We start from the raw sequence: 23349 nt of genomic DNA on the forward strand, positions 1-23349 counted from the left end.
GTAACCACAAGCTTAATGAAATGAGCCTTCAGACCATCTGATCCAGAGAAATGCTCACAGAAGAACTGAACACAAGATTTGACCTGGGCATTCCCTATAAAAGTGACTTCCTCCTTTATTAGCTATTTCTTAGCTCACAGCATGCCAGAAAAATACTTAACAGAATGTGTATCACTCAAGAAAGACGCTTAGATGTGCATCACAGAACTGTTACCTCTCTTTCTTTCAAGTTCTAAGGCAACTTTTTTGTTATGTTGTCAACGTACAAACATATTTTAAAACTGCATCAGTGCTTGGTCTAGAAATTCCATTATGCTGATCTGCAGAACAGCTCTTCTCTGTTTCAGAAACTGCTTAGGAAGTGAATGACTTGGCTTTCCATCACTCCTTAGAATCAGAACTTGCTGAACTGAGATCTCTGAGGGTAGGCAGGAATTAAGTGGTACTTTTAATTTTAAGTAAAAAGATCTTAATTTCAGTCACTTGAGAGTAAGCAGTGAGCATAACCACCAAGAATAATCTGTGTTTCAGTCCAGACATATAATACCATAAACTGGTTGCTGTGCACTTTTGCCAGCTGTGGCACAAGAGACCCAAACCTTTCCAACAGGACACTGGCTCTCTGCAAATGCCACAGCCATGTAAATTCCTTCCAGCAATCCTACTGGGATGTAGATGTACCTCATCTAAAGTCTGTGCTGAGACTTTCCATGCCGCTTCTAAAACACCAACAGTTCTTCCTAATTAAATTTTGAATTTAAACACGACCTTAAAAAGAATGCGACAAAAACATACTTTTCAAAGGCACAACTGACAACAATATTTACAAGAATGGCCCTTAGTAAAAAATATAAAAGTTCAGAGGGATAAAACCACTGATTAGGTGCTCTTGAAGCACAAAATGAAGATCCACAAAAAAAAAGTCTTCCCTGTTTTGGTATAAAAATGACTGCATGTTGCAATAGAAAATGGCTATGTTAAAAAAAGAAAAAAGCAAAATCCCCAGGCTTTATGTAGCACTCATAAGCATGAGACATACAAGTTTTCCTAGCATGACCTGTCTGTGAGACTATTCTGTGCCAACTTTAAAAAATCTCCACAAACCAGCTCACAAGAATGAATTAGTTTGCATTCCAGAACCCCGTTTCATAAAAAAAAAGAAAGACTATGATTTGAAAATTCCTATGTCCTCAACAAAAAAAAAAAAAGAAGTCTTATTTTAGCAACAATCAAAAGAGTCATTGAAACTACCACGAACATTATCTCTATTATAAACTACTAATTTCTTATTAGATCTTCATTTACTACTTTGCAGTGTCACAAGTTTAGACATTTTAACACAGTGATTTACACCAGCAAAACACCTAATTTAAGAGGTGAGGAAAAAGAAAATTCAACAATAACATACGACCACTCAGAATCCAACTGTTCTTTGTAGGCTCTCAGGACATGAAGAGCCACAGTCAAGTTCCCGGGATCCAGCAGTTCTCTCACTCGCTCTGAATTCAGGCAGGTGAACAGGACCATGCAGCAATAGGTGACAATTTTCTCATCACTGTACGTCAGGCATGTCCTTCAAGAGAAAATAAGGAGTTAAGGGCAAGTTAAAATGGACCCTGGAAAAACAGGCCAGTGGCAGTGAGCTCACTTGAGTTGTCCTTTGCTGTCCTTTAGAGGACCACGAGTTTGCCATTGCCTAAGAAGGATAAAAGTCAGCTGCAAGGAGAAACATCCAACTCACAGCCGAAGGTCAAACTTGACAGGAAGTTTATAAAAATAATGCTAAATTGGAACTGCTTTTCTTACCATAAGGTCTTCCTACACCCGTGGGCTCCAAAAACCCACAGAGAATGATTATCAAATTGAACCAAAGTGCCTTTGTTACCAGCTTGCTACAAAAAATCCGGCTGAACACATCAACAATGTTGTCATGTGTCTGCACAAAATAGTTTATGTAATATTTCCTTACACATATGTCATCAAATCCCCAGGAAGATATTCTGGTGAGGTTAGGAGGGGGACGGAAGGATTAAAAGAGATGAAGATTAAGGAACTTTCATAGATTACATCTGATCCACCAATACTGACAGATCTGCACAGCAGCAGCATGAGAAAAGAAAATCCTGTGTTCTTGGAAATGAGTGTAACAACTTGAAAACATGTCTGAAATAAAGCTTTTTGTTTGAAGCTCGTAATTCAAAATAGTTTTCTTCCAGTTTTTGTTAAATTAAATCAATTTACTGTTAGTTCAGAATAAGCAGGTTTTTAAAGGTTCTGACTCCTGCGGTTGACTAACAAAAAACATCTACAGGATATGGTCTCAACCAGCCCGTTCTCACCAGAGTTATTTTTCAGAGTTTCATGGTGCAAAGGCACAACTACCATGTACAAAAGATTTGAATACAACCACAGAAATGACACTAGGAGAAAAACCCGCATCCATGCTTACAAGAAGAGATCTGGGAAAGCACACTTCCAAATGCTATTCTGGGAATCTCCATTTCCTGCTGCAACGTTTCCAAGAAACTGGAGACTACAACGAAGAGCTGAAAGAAATCCAGAAAATATATTAACAAGAATTCAAAGCAACACCAATAAATTTCACAAAAATGACATACCTCAATATTCCAGATACACACTTCAGAATCCATCTCCAGGAAGCTTTAGGTGCAGTATTTCACTGCTACTGTACATAAATATCTGCATTTTCTCTTCTAATGCAAATGATTTCATGAAGTATTTTAGAATTACACCCAAGACTTGTCTGAGTATTACACACTGGATACTAGTGATTACAAGAACTAATTGAAAGGTCCTTGCTGCTCCTCACATTATATTCTGGTTAGCTGGACAAATCATTATAGACTATTATGATGTGCTCAATACCTTCTATACAAAAATTTCTATCCTAGAAAAATGAAAGCCAGCTCTCCAAATATCTCTGCCTCCCTTTTTGACACTAAATTTTATATGGCTTTAATTTATCTTTTATAATTTTATTATATCAATTTATAATTTATATTAATTTATTTATATTAATTTATAATTTATAATTACCTTTGTGCTCTTACTCCAAAGGATTTATTTTAGCCTCCTCGCAATAGAGATTTAAAATATGAGAAAACAATATTTCACAATGCAAATTAATATCTGAGAACAGCCACCAAAAGATGTAAATTCATAAAAAACAATAGCATGAACCCAAAGACTTCATGAAATCAAAACTTTTTTTTGTCGTTATCAACAGCTCTCAATAGCCTGGCCCTTATTAATAAGCTGGCAAAGAAACTTGAAATTAAATGTTTATATTCAGTTTAACAGATAGTAGAAACAACAGCCTAATTAATACATATGGAGGCAGCTAGTGTTGCCAGGTTCTGCAAATCTAAAATTAGGTCTCTGACAAAGGTGCTGAGCTGCTGTGCCAGCTGGCAGCCAGACTGCCTAGACAGGTCTGGGCATATGTCCTCTTGAGAACAAGAAAGCAAGTCTAAAAAGTGGTCACTTGGGCTTAGAAAAAAGTAAATTTTTTTGCTACATACATATATATAAATGTATATAAATATACATAAATATATATAAATATATATAAATATTTTAAGCCTGAAATATGTATGTATTCTCCATAATGCATCTTGAATTATATTCTCCTCTAGTTCCTAAGATCTCTGTTCTCTCCCCCCTGCACATCCGCACTGGTTTATTATTTTCTGCTCATCATTGTGCTTCGATTTCTCCCACCCATCTGGTTCCCACCCTGCTGACTATGGAGTTTCTGAAGGACAGCAAGCATGGGCATGCAGGTATTTTATGGAAGTACCTCCTTGCTAGAAAAAAAATAACTAGGCAGTAAATCCTAGGAACAGGGTATCATTTCCCTAAGTGAATTCCTTACCTATACAGCAATAAGAAAGGTCTCCCAAAGAAACATAAGGTTGGTTGACTATATTCCAATCTTTCCCTGAAATTTGCTTGACCTTTTTCAGTTCTCAATTACATCTTGGTTATTAGTGATTAGTCTGTTCAAAATGTTCTACAGACGAACGAAAAAAGATCTTGTAAAGTTACAATTCTTACTATAACACAGAGGAAATGCCATGAACACATTTACAGTACAGTAACAAATAGCTATGAATTCTCCATTAATCACACAGTGGACTCTCAGTATTTGTGAAACCAACCACCACTGCCCTTATCCAGCAGTGACGTCCTGAACAAGGAAGGAAGATACAGGAAAAGGTGACAATGCTGTGGATGCACCCACGGAAAAAAACATTTTCATCGCTAAGTACTTGCTCTTAACCAGTAAGAGTTAAGATTTTTCTTTTAATTAGAGGACACAAATCAATATATGGGCAAGTGAGTATTCCACGAGACAAAACCTATCACATCTATTCCCAGCTAAGCAGAGAAAGAGGATGCCTTGATCATGCAACATTTTGCCACACAAGTAATCTCACACAATGAATGTCAGCAATTTGGAAGATGTGATTCTACAAACAGAAATGAGCACCCAAGGTCACGCACCCTGTCCAGCCGTCACAGACCGGTAAGACTGTAAAGTCCAACCTCAACCCATCACCATCATGTTTACCACCGAAGCACGTTCTCAAGTACCACATCCACACCTTTTGTCAGTACTTCTTAGGATGGTAACTCCACTGCCTCCCTGGGGAGCCCATTCCAATGCCTGCCCAACATTCCCATGAAGAAATTTTCCCTGGTATCTAATGTGAACTTCTCCTGGTACAATTTGAGGCAATTTCCTTCCTTGGACTCTCCATGTCCTTACAGCAAAGGCAAGGAAACGTAGATGCTGATGAAGACAGACTCCCATTCTTCCATCCAATCAATAAGCCATGTGCTTTCCAAAAGGAGAGAGAGGAAAAGGAAAACAAAAAAGAGAGGAAAAGAAAAAGACAAGACAATTTCACTTATCCCCAAAAACGTACAGATTTTCACAGAGCTAAAAACAACTGTCTTAAACAATTCTGTAGCTATCAGCATGGCTAAATTTTACTTGAAAAAAAGGTTACCCTTGTGTGGTCAAGAGGAGTATTTTTAACCCGATGGTCAACTGCCGTGAAATTGCATATACTAAGATGTAAATTCTGATACACAAATGAACGCTGGAGCTGAAGAGATTTCCCCTCACCCAGATTTCAATAGCTCCTATAAAAGCTGGTGTTCTCCAGCAAATACACAGATTACATGCTGCTTTCACAGCCAGTCTGCAACAGCTTAAGGAGACTTTTCTAGGTTCTACAAAAATAACCTCTTCACACAACAGGGCAAAGGGTACAAGCAGAAACACCGACTCTTTACCTAATGAATTCTGGTACCTAAATGTTTGTCTACGTGTAAACTGAACATTTAGTCACTCCAGGCCAACCATGACAAAGGTGAGGCAGCTGATACTTGACGGCCCTGTAGGAGGATGGTTTAAATGCACTCCAGCAGTTCAGTGCCTTCAAGATCACAGCTCCCTCTCTTCCTTTCAGTCCTTTATCATCACAGAACAACTGAGACAGGCTCTAGTGCATGCTTTTCATTTAATTACTATATTGACATTATGTCATTTAACAATTACATTATATGGTCTAAAGGACCACAGTGGCTCATCTGGTCCCACCTCCCTCCCCCAGCAGGGCCATCCCAGAGCACAGGATTGTGCCCAGTTGGTTCTGGAATATCCCCAGCGAGGAGATTCCACACCCTCTCTGGACAATCTGTTCAGTGCCTGGTCACTGCCCAGGGAAGAAGTTCTGCCTCACGTCCAGGTGGAACCTCCTGGGTCTCAGTTCCTGCCCGTTCCTCTGGTGCCATTGCTGGGCCCCACGGAGCAGAGCCTGGGCCCTGCTCTGAGCCCTCCCTGCTCACAGGGAAACACAGGGATGGGGGACCCTCTCAGCTGGACAGCCCCAGCTCCCTCAGCCTTTCCTTGTAAGCCATGCTCCAGTCCACACAAAGACATCATTTCACATATTTGCAGAATGAGATTATATATTAGATGAAAATTAAAATCCCTGAAGTTCTGAGAACAAAGGCTTTAAGCATTAGGATTTTAAAGTTCAATACCTTGTTTCCTTCTGTCCCACATGGTTAGAACAGGTGCCCACAAATGTGCTCAGCAATCATTTCAAAAAACCCTGACAGCTGGAGAGGCTTAAAACAGTCCTAAGAGACCTCCATTCTCTTTATTTGGGACAGAAAACAGTGATAGTTTTAAGCACAAACCTCTGCCTTTACTGGAGTTCCAAAACAAGTAAGAGATATAAAACAGAGCCAACCAAAGCACATACAACACTGTAAAACATTGCTTGTCACTGCAAACATAAGGCTTACAAACTTGCATCTCTCGTCATGCTCTAACCAGTAATATGCAGGAAAAACAGAGCTGGAGTGCCCCCTCTGCACTGGGGCAGACACAAAGCCTAGTAAGGCCTGGGACACCATCCCAGGCTCCCAAGAGCCTGCACACTTTTAGCGTCGCCTGTGAGCTCTGCAAATCTAAACTCTGGGCTGCGAGCTGTCACACAGAGCAGCTCTGGCTGTTTGTAAACAACGGCAGAACACTTTGTGATAGACTGCCTGTCCTGGAAAAATAAAACCTCCAACTCAGCATAAGGTGTAGACCTCTATTACTATAAAATGTCTGTTTCCACCACTATCATCCGGTCATTGACTTGTTTCCTTGTGGCTGCAAGTTAAAGCAACTTCCAGTCATAAAGAGTTATTTGCCTCTTTACCACCATGAATCATACCACAAATACTGATGAAAATGTATTTTCCTTGGAAAACAGTCTGTCTAGACTACTGAAATTGAATGTACAATACATATATGGGCTCTGTCATTTAACGTTATTAAAATACTACTTAGTATTTTATTGCTGTAAATAAAATTATTGTCTAGCTACCTTTTATATTTCCACCTTGGTGTTACTGCACTTGCTGTAGTGCAGACTAGTAACCCCTTTTTACCTTCTGTGGAATACCAAAAACGTTCTGTTTAGTAAATTTCTGCTCTCCCTCCCCTCCATCTCCTCCACCTTCAAAACAAAGTCGCACTTTTATTTTTTTTTCCTCTTTCTTTTCAGAAATGCCAATTCTAATTTTAACAGAACACTATGTGCATTGATTGGACAAACCTTGTGTTCTTGGAAGATAAATGTCTAGGCAAAATATCAGCACTTTGTTCTGACTTAAAAGGAGAATTTGACTTAAAGGCAAGTAAAATTCTTGCCACACTATTAAAAATGAGGAGTTACAAATAAATTAGAAGGGAGCTAAAAGAAACCAACAGACCACACATCAAATTAGCCTCTGATGCAAATTAAGTTCCAGTGAGGTCTCATAATGGGAGATTAAAAAAAAAAAACTTACTTGTGCATTGACTAAGAAAAGAGTCAGTTTGACAGAACTCTTAAGATCAGGTTCAAACCAACTCTGATTCATACAGCTCTAACAAGGCTTATTAAATACAGTATAGAAGCATTTTCTTTATCTCCTGTTATTTTAATTGCATCATTTCAGTTTTAGAAAGTAAACATAAATGTGCTCATTTCTTTAATAAATTATCTATTAAAATCTAAAGGCATATGAAATGGGACTCCTGTTACATCCCCACAAGTAGCAAAAACACACGCCTGAGATTACTGTCCTGTGTGAAGTAAAACACTTAAGTGGTTACAAACCCGGGAACAGCCTTCATTAGTTTCCTGCACACATTAGAATGTAAAATCTTGTTCTTGAATCAGCCCAAAAGCTGAGCCTAAATCTAATGCAATGTCTCTTTAAAGGTTCTGCGGCAGTGAAATCAGCAAGTTTGAAGTACTGGGGAGTCTCAAACTGGGCTTAAAACATGCCAGGAAACCAAGAAAAATAAGAAGGACTGGCCACCCACTACGCACTATTAGTGGTGTCTGACTGTGAGACACACTCCTCCTGCATGATACCTTGTACAGGTCTGGAAAAAAAAAAAGAAAAAAATATTAACATGTAAAGTACTAACCAAGGTTATGAATAATTTTCTCCAATTACTTTTGATAGCACACTGTGTATGTTGCTTCATTTAACCAAAAATTTCCACTGAAGTGCTTGTATTTGCCCTCAAAAAGCTGAATGATCTTTTTCTGCAAGTCTGTGGAAAGAATATCAGACTTCCCCCCACTTACTTGTACCATTTATATGGTGTATCTGGCTAATAAATGGACCACAGTCCTTTTGGAACATAGAATTACAAGCAAACATACACTTAAGTGCTTTTACTTGCATATCCACATTAATGTACAGCAACAGTTTAGCATCAACCTATTTTGGGCTATTATCATTTAGCTTAATACCTGTAAGGGCAGCTTACCTCTTCTCATTGCCATGCTCTGGTTCCTTTTGTCCTACATGTGGTATATGCCCAGAGGATGGAATAAAGGGAAAGAACTCAACGTCCCTCACAAACTCACTTGATGTCCCTACACATCATGCAACTTGGCAATATTCCCTAAAATCCTCAACAAAAAGCAAGAGACATGTTTCTCTCCAAGCCCAAAGATGCTAGCAAAAAAGGGAGCTGCAAAATGGGAAATAAAATCTTGTAGAAAATCTCTGGAAAGCCATGGTTAGATAATTCCCTCTTCTCCACCTGAACAAAACTCCTGTAAGTGGAGAGTATGGAAATTGTGCCATGGCAATGATAATCAAATGGTTGACAGAACAACACGTGTAACCCCTACGTAATTATAAACGCCTGGATTTTTATGCCAACAGGCAACAGATGCCTCCCACTGTTCCCTCTGCCCAGATCTTCCTCTACCTTCTTTCCATCCCCCTTCCATCTTCACTTTCCCTGGAGGAAAAACTACAGCCCTCCTTGGGGCCTCTGTGGGAGACTCTTTAGAAGGGATATTTCCTCTCAGCACATGTGAGAAAAGTTAAGCTGCTTCTCCCTGTATTAAATTCATGATGCTTTGTCTTTAAGCAGCTCTCTGCAATTAAAAGGTTTCTTTGCTCCATTCTTCCCACCTTCATCTTGAGATCCTAATGTCCCTGCTGCAAAAAAACACGGCGACCATCTTAAATCTAGGGACGTTTCTGCAAGGTTTGATTCACATATATTTGTGTAGAACAGAAACCTGCCTCATTACGAATCTTGCTGACATTATTTGCTGGGGTAGGGTAGGGGACACTAAAGAGCAAGGAAGGAAGGAAAGGACTTACAGAACACTGTATTTAGAGATCCACAGAAATATAGGCATTACCGTTCATTTCAAGCCTCAACCAAAGTAACCAGAAACCATTCTAATTAAATAGACATCAGCAAACCCCTATTTCCTTTGTGCTCCAAGTGGGTATCAGTCCACATTATAAAACCACTATGCATGTGGCATAAATCAGCAACATCTTGGCAGGCTATACTAGAAAGCCTCCAAATTGCAGGAGCAGGGAAAAAACAAACCAGCTCTACACACTGCCTAAAAGCTGTACCAGCAACGAGACCAGGGCAGCCCACTGACCTACTAATTGCTCTGACTTAGGAATATTTCCTCAGGTTACTCTCTCTCCTAGAAGGAGCAAAATTATTTACACTGACACAGCCACTGCCTCCACTGAGACAGTCACTCTGCCTCCCAGTACAGCAATCCAAACATCTTTCCATGAGAAGGACAGTTTTGACCATCAGCACAAGTATCAAGCTGGTGGCAAGCACCAGCTTCTTAACCACTATTTCAAAGTCTGCTTCCAATGCCATGCATCTCATCAGTACCTGACAGGCAAATCTCATTAGGCAGGATCTGGTCTGCAGTTCAAATTGTGCCTCCTCAAGTTGCTGCAAAAAACCACTTTTACACTCACATATACGCAATCAATAAAACAATTCAGCTCAGTACAGCTTAAACAGAGAGAGACTGTTTACAAGGGCCTGGTCTGACAGGACAAGAGGGAATGGCTTCAAACTGCCAGAAGGCAGGGTTAGAGGGGATATTAGAGAGAAGTTCTTCCCTGTGAAGGTGGTAAGACCCTGGGCACAGGCTGCCCAGAGAGGCTGTGGCTGCCCATCTGTGGAAGTGTCCAAGGCCAGGTTGGATGGGGCTTGGAGCACCCTGACATAGTGGAATCATGACAGGGGGTGTGGACAAAACGATCTTTAATGCCCCTTCCAACCCAGGCCATTCTGTGATTCTAAATCAGACTCCTACTGCAGAAGCAGCAAGACTCAAGGACACAATCAAGCCAACAGTGGGAAAAAAAAAACCCACTACCATGAATCACTGCATTCAAACAGTAGGACGTTTAGACCAGAGTTAGGAAAACCTTTTACAATGAGAGGAGAGTCTTCCATGGGACTAGTAAGGGATGAACACAGCAAAATAGAGCTTACTGTATTTGGACACAAGAGTCTACAACTGCAGTTGCCTGTAATAGTGAAGATCCAAGCCCTGCTGGAAGTTGGAAGTCCCACTCCCTCTTCCTTTTTTTCTTTTCAACATTAAGATAAGAAAGTGCTGCATTTAAGCAGAGTCCCTAGTCCTACAATGGACCCTAAAAAGCCCTTCTCGAGTGGATCTAAACTCTCTCAAACCCCACTCCACTCCAAATGTTAGAAAAGGAAAAAAGAAATTAAGGCATGCATCAAGTTCCCATATTAATACCAGAAGTCACAGGCAACACTACACAGACACGTCAGGTTGAAAACACTGGTAACACTGGCATTTACTCAAAATCCCAGTTCCTGCTGTACACAAATACCCCAGAGCTGCAGGGCACAGGGAGCTAACTCAGGACTCATTAGTTTGAGTGCTCTTGGTCCAGACTTGGCTCTTTTTCTTTTGCAGACACTTGGAAGTGGTGTAAAGGCTGGTTCTCCATTTTGGAGTTTCTGCAAAAAGGCCAAAGCACAAAGCCTTGGAACAACGACCTGAGCCAAGACCCACCCAAATCAGAGTCCTTCCACAGCCTTCAATGAATTTTGGACCAAACTAAGAGAACCAAGAGAACGTCCTTCCCACAGGAGGTTGCCTCAGGTTGACGTAATTTGGAACCATGAAGTTGCACAGCCCGAATCCTTGCTTTAGGTGCTCTGAATACAATTAATTAAAAATGTCTGGCAATATTGACCAAAACACAGCAGACAGAAGAGCTGTACAGTTAAATCTGCAGTATAGGGCAGGACTGAAGCATCTGTGCATTTGGTAACTTCCCACTGCCCAGCAGCAAGTTCTGCCTGTACCTTTAACCAGCCAAGGGACAACTGCCTATTGCTAGAAAACCTCATAACTGCTCCTTACCATATATGTTTCTGGGAGATGTTCACACTCACTTTTAAGAGGAATTCAGACTCATTAAAAAAAAAAATTTAAAAAAAAATAAAGAGCTAAACACAAAGGAAGAACAACAATAATTTTTAAAAAACCAACCCAAATGGTACAAAGGAACAAACCAATTACTTAAAACTTTCCTGTTTGGTAAAGTAGTAAAATGCTCTGAGCTATAGTAATTAGGGGATAGCAAAACTCAAAAAAACAGAGAATTTTCTTAAGCTATGGAAACATGAAACCAAAATCCCAATACAAGTGCAACTAGCAGTTTACTCCTACCAGATAGCGTATCAACTGATTGTTAGGGCACACTGCAAATGCTAGAGACCAAGAAAATCCCAATATTATTTTTACAGATTGGAAAAACACAAAGGCCAAAAACAACACCAATAACTCAAATAAAAAACTCATGCTTATGTTTACATAAAAGTTTGATGAGTATAATATATTCGTCACACTCCCACAATTATTCCCCGAAAATACTATAAATATTATTTTGACAATGTAATTATAGTTTTTATTTTAACAGCAGCAGCAAAGTATTGGCACCAGTCCCCATACAAAAAATCCTAACAGACAAAGCAAAGATCACACATTGAAACTGGCAACTCTTAAGGTCAGGGCTGTCCTTTATTCCTATGTCTAAAACAAGTCTGTTTAAGTTAGCAGCTGATTTATTCAAGCTGTAATACACACGTACTTTTAATTATGCTGTAAGCAAAGGGAAACCTCAAATACAAAAATAAATGGGAGTGCAGATTTTTAAATTCTCTTCTCCTCCATGCAACTGAGGCATGTTCCTTCATGCTGCTTTTTGGGAATTAATCCTATGGACTGGGGGGTCCACTCAGGAACTCCTTTCTGTCTCTTCCTCAAAATAAAAGCTAATGTGAACCTAAACTGGGAAACATCACCTATCAAGAGTTCATGATGACTGTACGACAGGTAAAATGATTCAAGCTTTATAACCACTCACTCATTCCACGTAAATCAGCAAGTAACATGACTTGTACAAAAAAATCTGCAGCACAATAATTTACTGTATTTGGTCACAAACACCCCCAAGATCTCAAACAGTACGCCTTCTCCTTCAGAGATAAATATGTGGGGCACTGACATGGGAAGAGAGTAAGGATTAACTATCCTTCCTTAATCCAGCAGGTTTAAATTTCGTAGTCATTGTCTATGAGAGTCTCCAGGACACAATTTAGAAATTACACCTTCTCCAAATCCCTATCAACAAGCCTGTATGAAGACACTGGTTCAGACAGTTACAGACCTCTATAGACAATAAAACTTGGCAACGGTTTCCCAAATACAGTGGGTGAGCTCTGCTATGATGTCTGTCTAGCAAAAAGTTACTACCTGTGTTTCCATCACACTTTCCAAGCATGTTTTAAAATATTTTTTATATAGAAAACATTAGCAGGAATTTGGAAATTAAACCATTCAGTGCAACATGATTAAAGAACTGCAAAAAGAAGCGAAAGCAAAATGCAGTTTTTTTAAAGAATAAAACAGAAGAATGAAAAGTACTGGACAAGGGAAAAAAAGGGAAGCACAAAAGATGAGAGTGACTCCTTTGGTCAATATTGGCATTCATTAAAGAACATTTAGGTTCCCTAACTAACCACTCTGTTTCTTTTTCCTGCTGATTTAAAATACTTTGCTGAATGACCAGGCATTTCAAACGATTTCAAGAATAGGTGAAAAATTAGTTAGACTGTGATGCCAGTACATAAGCCTCTAATGCTCAGTTTTTCAAACTAACTGAACAAAAAAAAAATTCAAAAAAAGGAACACTTTTTACAGCTCCCTTGTAAGAACATGGCATTTGTAGTACTTGAAAAATGTTTAAAATAAGATATCACATATTTTCCCACACATCCTCCCTCACAAAAGGAAGCAGGAACAGGTGTTAGACATATGATATTCATGTTGCTGAACATCCTACCAGAAAATGCTCAAGTTACTATAAAAAGCACAGTATTAAAAAATTTACATAGAGTCATCTTTCATCCCTGCTTTTGAAGGAATGCTGTAAGTTCTGTCCTGAAGAGAGTATCTGTAGCTGTTTAACTACACCTGAACACTTTGCAGAAAACTGGAAGCAAGGTCAAATTCCTGTTCACGGATTCAAGCTACAATCCACTACAATTTAACCAAGGTTTCTGGACTCTGTAGAATTATGAGAACACTCCAAGCCTGGCTCTAACAGGCAGCACACCTGGACACAGGTTTTGGCCGAGATCCCCAGCAGTGTCTGTAACATGAACACAGGCTCCTAACATTCTGTACCAAAAACATTCTGTACCAGCAATTGTGTGGCAGCAGGAGCAGGGCAGTGACTGCTCCCTGTGCTGGCACACTGCTGAGGCACCTGCAATCCCGTGTCCAGTTTTGGGCCTTTACCTGAAAAAAAAAAAAATAAAATACACTGAAGGACTGGGAGCATGTCCAGGGAAGGGAATGGAGCTGAGGAAGGGTCTGGAGGACAAGGCTGATGAGGAGCAGCTCAGGGAGCTGGAGGGGCTCAGCCTGGAGAAAAGGAGGCTCAGGGGGAGACCGTCTCACTCTCCACAACTCCCTGACAGGAGGGGGCAGACAGGGGAGAGTTGGGCTGTGCTGCCAGGGAACAAGGGACAGGATGAGAGGAAATGGCCTCAAGCTGTGCCAGGGGAGAGTCAGGTTGGAAATCAGGAGGAACTTCCTCACAAAAAGTGTCGTCAGGCATTGGCAGGGACATCCCAAGGAGGTGGTGGAGTCCCCATCCCTGGAGGTGTCCAAGGCTGGATGTAGCACTCAGTGCTCTGGTCTCGGTGACAAGGTGGGGATCAGTCACAGCCTGGACATGGTGGTCTTGGAGGTCTTTTTCAACCCCAATCAATCTATGGTTCTGTGATTCTCAGGTTAACACATTTTTATGTGGCTTTCTCTGGGTGGTTAAAACCCCTAAAGACTCTGGAGGCCTGCCACCAGCACAGCAACACCACCACCTGTGCCAGTTGGTCACCAGCAACCTGGACACGAGGAATACTGGTGGGATGCCTGGAGCACCTCTCAGGCAAGCACTGCAGCTGAGACCCCAGCCCTGCTCAGAGAGGACAATCACCTCATTCAGAGAACCTGCAAAACAAGTTGTCTCACGCAGGGCAGCTAGGAGGCATTCAATGCCTTTTCACCTGAGAGGACAGAAATGTATTTTGGCAGATAAATCATTTTTAAGCAATTATATTGGAATTCAAAGGGCATTCTTCAGCTTCAGCAGTATTTTGAAGTGGTGAAAGGTTTGAGAAGATCTGTTTACAAACAAAAACATTAAAGCTCCTTCTGTCCAAGCTGGGGTGGGAATCAACGAAAGGCTCAGATGGGACACTGCCTACAGAACATGAGCTTGCTGCAGAACAGGCATGTCCTTACTTGAAACTTATCAAGAAGACACAAAGCTATCCTTTGGGTTTTTTCCTGATTTTGGAGAGGGATCCTAAATCCAGCTCTCACATTCTGGAATCTAAAGATGCATCATCTCGACAAACCTCAGTGGACCTTTCCAAGGGTCTGCTGGGTTCCACTGGAAAGTTTAAGATTTGCCATAGGAAAAAGAAAAAATAAAAAAATAACAAACTTAACCCCACAACCAAACCAAGACACATGCTGTGAAGTGAAGGAGATTTTCCACTTGGGCTTCTGACAAGGATATTTCCTATGTCTGCTGCAATCCCAAACATACTGAACTACTTCCGAGCTCCTAAGAGATCTGGGTCTGCTTTAAGTTCAGTTAAAGTTCATCTGGCAGCTTCATGAGCAGCTCCTCTGGCAAGTGTTCTTGGTCCTTGTACCCACAGCAGAAAAAGAAACGGTTGCTATGATGCGACTCATCTAATTAAAAAAATAACTAAAACAAAAGGGATGTGGAGAAGGTACTTTGGAAATTTCATTAAAACTATATCCTGCAGGGAATTCCTTTCTTTCCTTCAGACTTAAAAAACTGAGTATCTTATTATCTTTCTGTTGGAAGACTGTGGTCTCAAATCAGTTAAGAAACATAAAAGACCTTTTTGCATGTAGTGTTTCTGCATGAGCAGTACAGCTCATGTTGTACTTCACAAATCTTCAATCCCCATCCAAATTAATTCTGAGCTGGCCAAAGGGGGCAGCATTTATCACCTTGTCTGTTTTCCCACCAGGAACACCCAAGCTCTGTAATCTAAAGCATTAACTACCTCCTTCCACAATCATCTGCCTCCTAGACTTTTAGCATGTACAGCTTCAAGAATACTGGAGCAAAGTCCAGTCTTTAGATACTGTCCAAGCAGCACAGCACACAAATTTTTCTCTTTGACTGAGAAGTTCTATCCCTTGCAGAAGGGAAGAGGGAGGAGTGCTGGAGCAGTAAGAACAGGGAGCACATTTACAAGAAGGTGTGGATTATCTGTCACAGGTAATTCTTGCTGCTGCCCAGAAAAAGGGCTACAAGCTGCTAACCCCTTGTTTAGCATAATTGCACATCTGCCCTGGAAAGTGCCCAGCAGGAAAGGACCTAGCGCAGCAGGACCAGGGCAGGGATTGTTCCCTGTGCTGGCACTGCTGAGGCCACACCTTGAGTCCTCGGGGGAGTTTTGAGCCTGTCACTTCAGGGGAGGACACTGTGGGGCTGGAGCATACCCAGAGAAGGGAACAGAGCTGGGGAAGGGTCTGGAGCACCAGGAACACCTGAGGGAGCTCGAGGGGCTCAGCCTAGAGAAAAGGAGGCTCAGGAGGGACTGTCCCACTCTCCACAACTCCCTGACAGGAGGGAGAAGCCAGGGAGGGTTGGGCTCTGCTCCCAGGGAACAAGGGACAGGATGAGAGGAAATGGCCTCAAGCTGTGCCAGGGGAGAGTCAGGTTGGGTATCAGGAGGAATTTCTTTACCAAAAGGGTGGTCAGGCATTGGCAAGGACTGCCCAGGGAGGTGGTGGAGTCCCCATCTCTGGAGGTGTCCAATGAATGGCTGGACATAGCTGGGTGACAAGGTGGGGATCGGTGACAGCCTGGACAGTGGCCTTGGAGGCCTTTGCCAACCTCAGCGACTCTGTGATCCTGTGAACCCCCAGCAGCAGTCATCCAGTTGTTGGCTTCTTCATGCAAATCCTCAGAGTAGGTTTCCTCCTCCAAGTAGTACAAAATACACATTGCTCATGGCAGATTAGTTGTAAGAAAGATTAGTCTTAAGAATGTCTTAGATTATCACAGATGTACTGTGTAAGCAATTACAGGAAATAAAACTAGGCTATGGAGTTCAACTGAAAGTAACACGGGAAGTAAGCAAGGAAGAAGAGTGAGGACAAACAGCTAACTGTAGCAATACCATAAAAGAAAGAACTAAAAATGTTTGTGTTTTTTAATGAAAGTATTAAAAGGAAAGGAGACTCTTATTACAGGGACAGCTGGCTTGTACATGGGATTGGACAATCTCTGAATGCTGTATGTATGAGTTAACTATTTTTCAACCTACCTCAAGTTTCAAAGAGCTATTTCAGGACAGACATTCTAACTCACTTTCAAGGATTCTGGCCCATTGCCTTTAGTGGTATAACATGTACTCAGAACAATAATTTCTTCCACAGCTGGCTGGGACAAGTATTACAAACATCCAGGAATTTGTTTCGTTTTTTAAAGCATTGAAAAAAATAAAAAGTAAGATGTTATGGTGAAAACACACAGTAGAGTTGTTTCAGTACATATACTGAATTGAGGAGCCCAATTAACCATGTATATAACCCCTGGGCAACTATTTTTAAAATATCACTCCTAGAAACCACAATGCAAAGGAGTCTGGATATATTTGAATAAATATTAGCAACAGTTTTTAGTCATACCACTTAGCACAACACCTCCTTTTTCATTTCTTTGATCATGTCCTCTCCCTTAACCATCACATGGGGCACAGCAGTGGCCAAAGAATACATACTTTTATTTCATTTCTGGTTTTATCCATTTGAAATTGTACTACCCTGAACTTTCTTACAAAAATTACCACACCACTCACTTGCTAGCCTTAACAGCTACCAAAGGATTAGAGTGCAAACCTGCCATAGATATAGATCAGGTTAAATGACTTCTTCAGTCTGCAGAAAAGAATTTTCAATCTCATCCTTGTAAATATGATAACGCTGGAACTTCAAGTTTATTGAGCCTACCTACAATGATTTGTTCTGGGAATTTTTCACAGGAACACGATTTGAAACATTATTTAGTGCTGTTCACCCTGCAGTGCAGCCTGACCTCCTCCTCCTCCCTGTACTTCGTTGCTATGGAAGCAATATTAAGGTATTTTAAAAACCTTAAGAATATACACAGGCACCAAGCGGGATCATCCAATCCAGGCAGCCAATTGAGGGAGCAAACGATACACACCCAAATGAACAGCCTGAAATACACCACTTAACAACTTATTATTTGCAAGAACAAGACACACACACTACTCTAGCCCTGTGAGCTGATTTCCTACATGAAACACGAGGAGAATCGTGAAACAGAATTACAGTTAATAAACACAGTACCATTTACTGATTTCACGGGTCTCTTTTGTTTCAACAGTGCCATCCAAGTCCAATTTAACAATTCGCTTCGGTACAACTGATAATCCAGAGTCACATTTAACTGTTAGCTTTTGAGGTAAACCCTGCAGAAGGAATCAGTGCTCTAGGCACTACATTCATTCCCACTTACAACGAAGTTCATCAGATCATTAAGCAAGGAATTAGCAACATTTGCTTGTCTACAGTTTTCTTTTTGTTGTCTTAACATACGTGGAATACATAAGCCATGCTCATCACAGAGGTTCCCCAAGGAGACCAGCGCCACTCACAGCTTCAATGAACCACCTACCCCAAGTCAATACAGCAAATCTTAGTTATGTTATAAACTCAGATGTATTTACTGAATGGCTATGTACAGTAACAGTCACAAAACAACTTCTACAGAAATCCTGTTAAGAACTGCCCTGTCAGTGCCACCCTCCTATCCAATGTTGATAAACAGATTTTACACCTAACCTCTGGCTAGGAAAAAGAGCCTGAAGTAGATAATCAAATTACTGGGGTTTACCCCCTTTGCTTTTTGCTCTCCTTCTTCAAACCCATGAGCAGAGAACAGCACACACATGTGACAGCCCAGCAGTCATAAAACCAAAGGGAAGACCTCAGGCCATGCCTGTATCCAACGAGCACAGCCTGCTGCCTCTCCTGCAGGTGCCGGGCAGCTCCTCTGGCAGGTGGCATTCTTGATCCACCACAATTCCTGATGCTTTGAACAGGCTGAAGGTGGCAAGCCCACTTCCCTACTATAGCTTTTTGAGCCCACTGCTGCCCAAGGCCCCCGCAGGGACAGTGACAGGCTGGACAGGAGCAACATTTTGACTCCCATCACTTTTTCTTTTATCTTGCTGGTCCACAAAGCATTTCACAACTGTGGGGCAGGACATTCTTGTCCTCCATGACCTTTCCCAGTCCTTCCTTTAACATGGCTTAAAAGCCACCCCTGTGTGCCATCAGTTCCTCCTCTTTAGGGCCACTGAGCAAGCCCTTTTTGCCACCCACAGAGGTAACACTTGGGCTCCTCCCACACTGAAGGGCTGTGCTGGCATCACCAACCCTTCCCTGGCAGCAGGATTCCAGCAACAGGTCCAGGAGTGACCCTGGCTTAAGCACAACACCCTCAGGTGCCCACAGGGCTTCATTTTGAGCCAAACTTGGCAGCAAAAGGAAACCCAGTCTCCTGGACTTCACTGCTACCTCATAGCTTCATAAAGGTGTTTGAGGGTAAGTTACTGCAGGACAGCTGTCCCACCTGCTTTCACAGAATGACAGAAAAGCAACAGCAGAAATCCAGTAAATATCCTCACCTGAGGAACAGGAGTGGAAAGAAATGACAGACACAAGGAAACAAACATGCTTTACTGTCTGCAACCACTGTCACAACTGGAGTCCAATGTATAAAGCTCCACTGGGAAACACAGATTGTGAGGAGAATTACTGAAAACCCTCAATATCCAGTGAAATGAGTAGCAATAACTACCACTAGGGAGAAAGGGTAATATAATGACATTTTCTCTTCACTGCACTGAAAGGAAAAACTTCATCTGTTAAGGAAATGTGAACACTACTCAAATCAGTACTCAGTTCTTGGCAGATGCCATCCTGACTGCCCAGTGACCATGGTAACCCAAATGAAAATTAAAAATAATTTTTAAAAAGTCACAGCCAAAATTTGGTTTCTGGAATCAGATAAATAATTTTAAGGATCAGCAAACAAAAAGACAGTAAAACAGCAGAATGTATTTTGAATGGAGGTACTACAGGAACTTTTCCTTTTTTAAAACCAAATATCCTACTTCATATTAAAGAGTTTCCACATGTATTTCCTTTAGCAATCTATATGGAACAGTTCAGTGAAAATACAGCTGAACTAGACTTGAGGCTGAGATCTTTTTCAAGTAGTCTAAGAAAGAATCAATTCTTAACTACAATTCAAGAAAGAATGAAGTTTATTTATATAATAAATACATCAGAAAAGTGACATCATACCACCCATATTAAAAAAATAGAGTGCAGGCTATACATTTAACAAAATCCCCAACCTTACCAGTCAGTAACAATTCTTCTTTGATTTGTACTCCATGAAGCAACTTTATCAAATGGACAGATGTAGAGATGAGACCCAAGTTCCTATTATTAAATTGGGAAAAAAATAGTAATTCATTTTATATGAAATACACTCAAAAAATTGAAAAGGCTTTTCCCCCAAGTTAATCTTTAGCATCTTAAGGACCTCTGAAACAAAAACAGTTTCTCCTATGTTACTACATATTTGTAGTAGCCACATTACTACCATCAGAAGCAAATCAAAGGGGTTTATTGCATCATCCTGCATTTTGCCAATTTTGGGCACAGAACCTTCAGAGCTAAGTACTCTTTTCTCCCTTCATGCGATTCTTCCTATCAGACATTAAACATTAGCAAGTTATTTCTATAATTTAAACAGCTTTATTTGTGTAAAAACTTTGCTTTGTCTGGAGATCAAGCACCCAGAACAAGAGTCATGTATCTTGCTTCATAATAAACTTGAAGGTTGAAACAATGGTTTCATTGAGGATTTTCAATGCCAACAAAGCAGCTAGTGACAGCCACTAAAAAACAGCAGGGCAAGTTCAAAGGGAAACATACACAACTCTCATAAAGAAGCAGATAAAGCCAAGTGATCATTTATCCTTTCTCCAGTGAGGAGGAATCATAGGTAGACTCAGAATTTTTTGCAATTTCTGTGGCATTAACAGAATTCTGCCCCAGCACAGATACTAAGACTTGGTGCCAAGCCAAAATTACATTTAGCTCAATAAATCAAATTTCACAGGTCCCAAGAAGCCAATTTTTAAGACTGTAGTTCCCAATAATTCTTTGATATAACCAATTTGCGACAAGTTCAGGGGTTTTTTTTGGTGGTTGGTTGGTCTGGGGTTCTCATGAGACATCTGGGCAAGGAGGGTGTTTGTTGCTATTTTGTTGGGTTTTTTAAAAACATCAACCAGACTATCACGTTTTCACTAATTACAGCTGGTTGTATCACAAGCATCCCTTCAATGTTGCAATAGACACTGGCAAAGAATAGAGAGGCTAAATAACTTAAGGAGCCAGATTGACTTAATATCCTTTAAGCTTGCCTGTATATATCAGGATTAATACGCACAGTTCTATACGGTGTGTTTTGCTAGGAAAGCCAGACAGATCTAAATGAACCTAAAAAAACATACTAATCCTGTAACTGATTATTAAGATCATTTACTTATTCATTATGTTATTAAAAAAAAATAAAGAAAGAGGAAAAAAAGGATAGTTCTACAATCAGGCTTCCAACAGGTTTATATCATTTGTGTAATCAACTCCTACTGTGGACCCAAACACTTTGTTCTGTTACTGAGCAGGGCCCCAGACTGACCTACAAACAGGTCAGCTATTTTTGTTTCTTGTGTATTTGAATTCAAGCGATTGCATCGAGCAGGAAATGCCAGTTAATAAATCAACTAACACAGCAGTGTAAAAATAAGAACCTCTTTTATAAAACCACCACACAAACATCAGAAGGTGGTACTCTGTCACGGGCTAAAAGGGATCATAACTGTACCTCATGGCATGTTGGTTCTTGGCACACTCCACACAGGCATTCCTCAGACATCTGAAGCATTCTGCTGTGAGCAGCAGGCAGGTGTCCACATCTGCCAATCCACAGGAATCCTTACAGCTGTGCTCAATGGCACTGGAGGTGCTCATCAGGATTTCCAGGACATCCCGAAACACGCTTTCTTCTGCTGTTTCTCTGAAATACATGAATTTGTGGTGAAGAAAGAAATAAAAATGCACTCCCTACCAAAAAGCCTATGACACTGACGCTTCTTGTAAACCCAAAGATGTTTCTGCAGCAATCTTGAACTATTCAGAGTATTTAATCACTCATAATCTTTCAATAGTAGACTATGAGTAGTTAAATAGTAGAAAGAACAAAATACATCACACAATCCTTCCATCAGCCTTTTCAGAAAAGGGGCTGTAGGAGAGTTGTGTTGCCCTAGTACTCCTTGTGACTTTTCAACAGCTCTTTGGAATTTTAATGGAAAGGGGGAAAAAAAAAACCTCTCCCTAATACATATAGCTGGCAGGTTTATACACCTGGATGGCAGCTGATGCTGTTGCTCCATGAGGACTCACCGGCCTCCCAGAACTGACACACACATTTACAGATGATCTGTCACACAGAGATAAACATTTCCAAGCTACAGCTATTTGTCTACACTCTGCCTTGATTTTATGTCCACAAAAGAGATGAGGGCAGCACGTGACAAATGTTGCTAACTCAGTTCTGATACCACGGGCTGGTGGAGAGAAGCCACACCAGAGAGTGTTTATGGCATTGCTACAGGAAAATGCAATAAATTTGCTCATCCAGTACTTCCGACTGGGGTCAGGAAAAGGAAATCCAGATGCAGCCTCCTTGAACCTTAAACAGACTTCTCATGTACTCAGGATCAAACAGAAGAAAGTGAGATAAGAGGAAATGTAAAGTGGCATTAAATAAAATGTTCATGCAGAAAACTCTTCCTAAAGGAGAATTAAAAAACCTCTTAATCAAACACTACTGGGCGATATAGTACTGCCTGCACTCTGCTGCTCACTCAAATGCCTACACATTTGCAAAATTAGAAATTCTACTCTCTTTCCTAAGAGATCACATCCGTAAATCAAACCATAGAATCACCAGGGTTGGAAAAGATCCTTAAGATCATCAAGTTCAACGTTAACCAAATGCTGCCAATCCACTTTCTCCCTAAGGACACCTTTAGACAAGCCTGGAGACATTCTTTCCCACCTCTGCTCCTGCCATGTTTTCTTTCCTAGACTAAACAAAACACTCTCAGTCTTTACTCACAGTTCACATTTTCTAAGTGCCTTATCAGATTTGTTGTTCTAGCAGTGACACTTTTATGCTAGGCTGCATCTTAGTGACAGTACAGTGCCTCCAATGTTGAGGTCTGTTAGGGCGTGGAGGAGATTTACAAAGAAGGGAGAGTGCTGTAAGAAATACAACAACATACACTAAATTACCACAACATTAGGTTTCAGATCTCCAGGAAGTATGTATTCTATTCTGCAACCTCACAGCTGATCAAGACCAATATATTTACACATTCTCCACCTACACTGAAACATTAAAAAACCCACCACTGCATCACTGAGAATCACGGGGAAGAAGCTACATTTTACAGTGGTGCAATGCTGAAGGGAAAATACCAAAAGCGGCACAAAAAACAAGGACCAAAACGCAGAGCTGGCCCTCAGTCACAAAGAAAACAGTGGAGCTTACATAACCAGAAAGAAAGTCTGGAATTTGGTTTTGGTTTCAAGACCGAAGAAAATATATTCATGGAACTTGAACCTTCAGCTTACAAGAAGCAGAGCAGCTCCTGCCACTTCATGATGTGCCAAGAGAGGGCTCAGTGGCCGA

The 23349-nt window shown here is 40.8% G+C and overlaps 1 protein-coding gene across 7 annotated transcripts in view; it reads right to left on the minus strand.

The window, feature by feature from the left end:
- The window catches only part of ATXN10 (ataxin 10), a 111200-nt gene that overhangs the window by 61329 nt on the left and 26522 nt on the right, over positions 1–23349 (minus strand). For all 7 annotated transcript variants that reach the window (XM_066184325.1, XM_066184326.1, XM_066184331.1 and 4 more), the window contains 4 exons: positions 21475–21666; positions 19939–20021; positions 2450–2546; positions 1409–1573 (listed from right to left, as the gene is read on the minus strand). In XM_066184325.1, the coding sequence (XP_066040422.1) occupies positions 1409–1573; positions 2450–2546; positions 19939–20021; positions 21475–21666 (537 nt within the window). The remainder of the gene's footprint in view (positions 1–1408; positions 1574–2449; positions 2547–19938; positions 20022–21474; positions 21667–23349) is intronic.

The sequence above is a fragment of the Chamaea fasciata genome, unplaced genomic scaffold, assembly GCF_029207755.1.
Source record: "Chamaea fasciata isolate MVZ Bird 193981 ecotype frontalis unplaced genomic scaffold, bChaFas1.0.hap1 SCAF_5, whole genome shotgun sequence".
In the NCBI taxonomy this organism is placed as follows: Eukaryota; Metazoa; Chordata; class Aves; order Passeriformes; family Sylviidae; genus Chamaea; species Chamaea fasciata.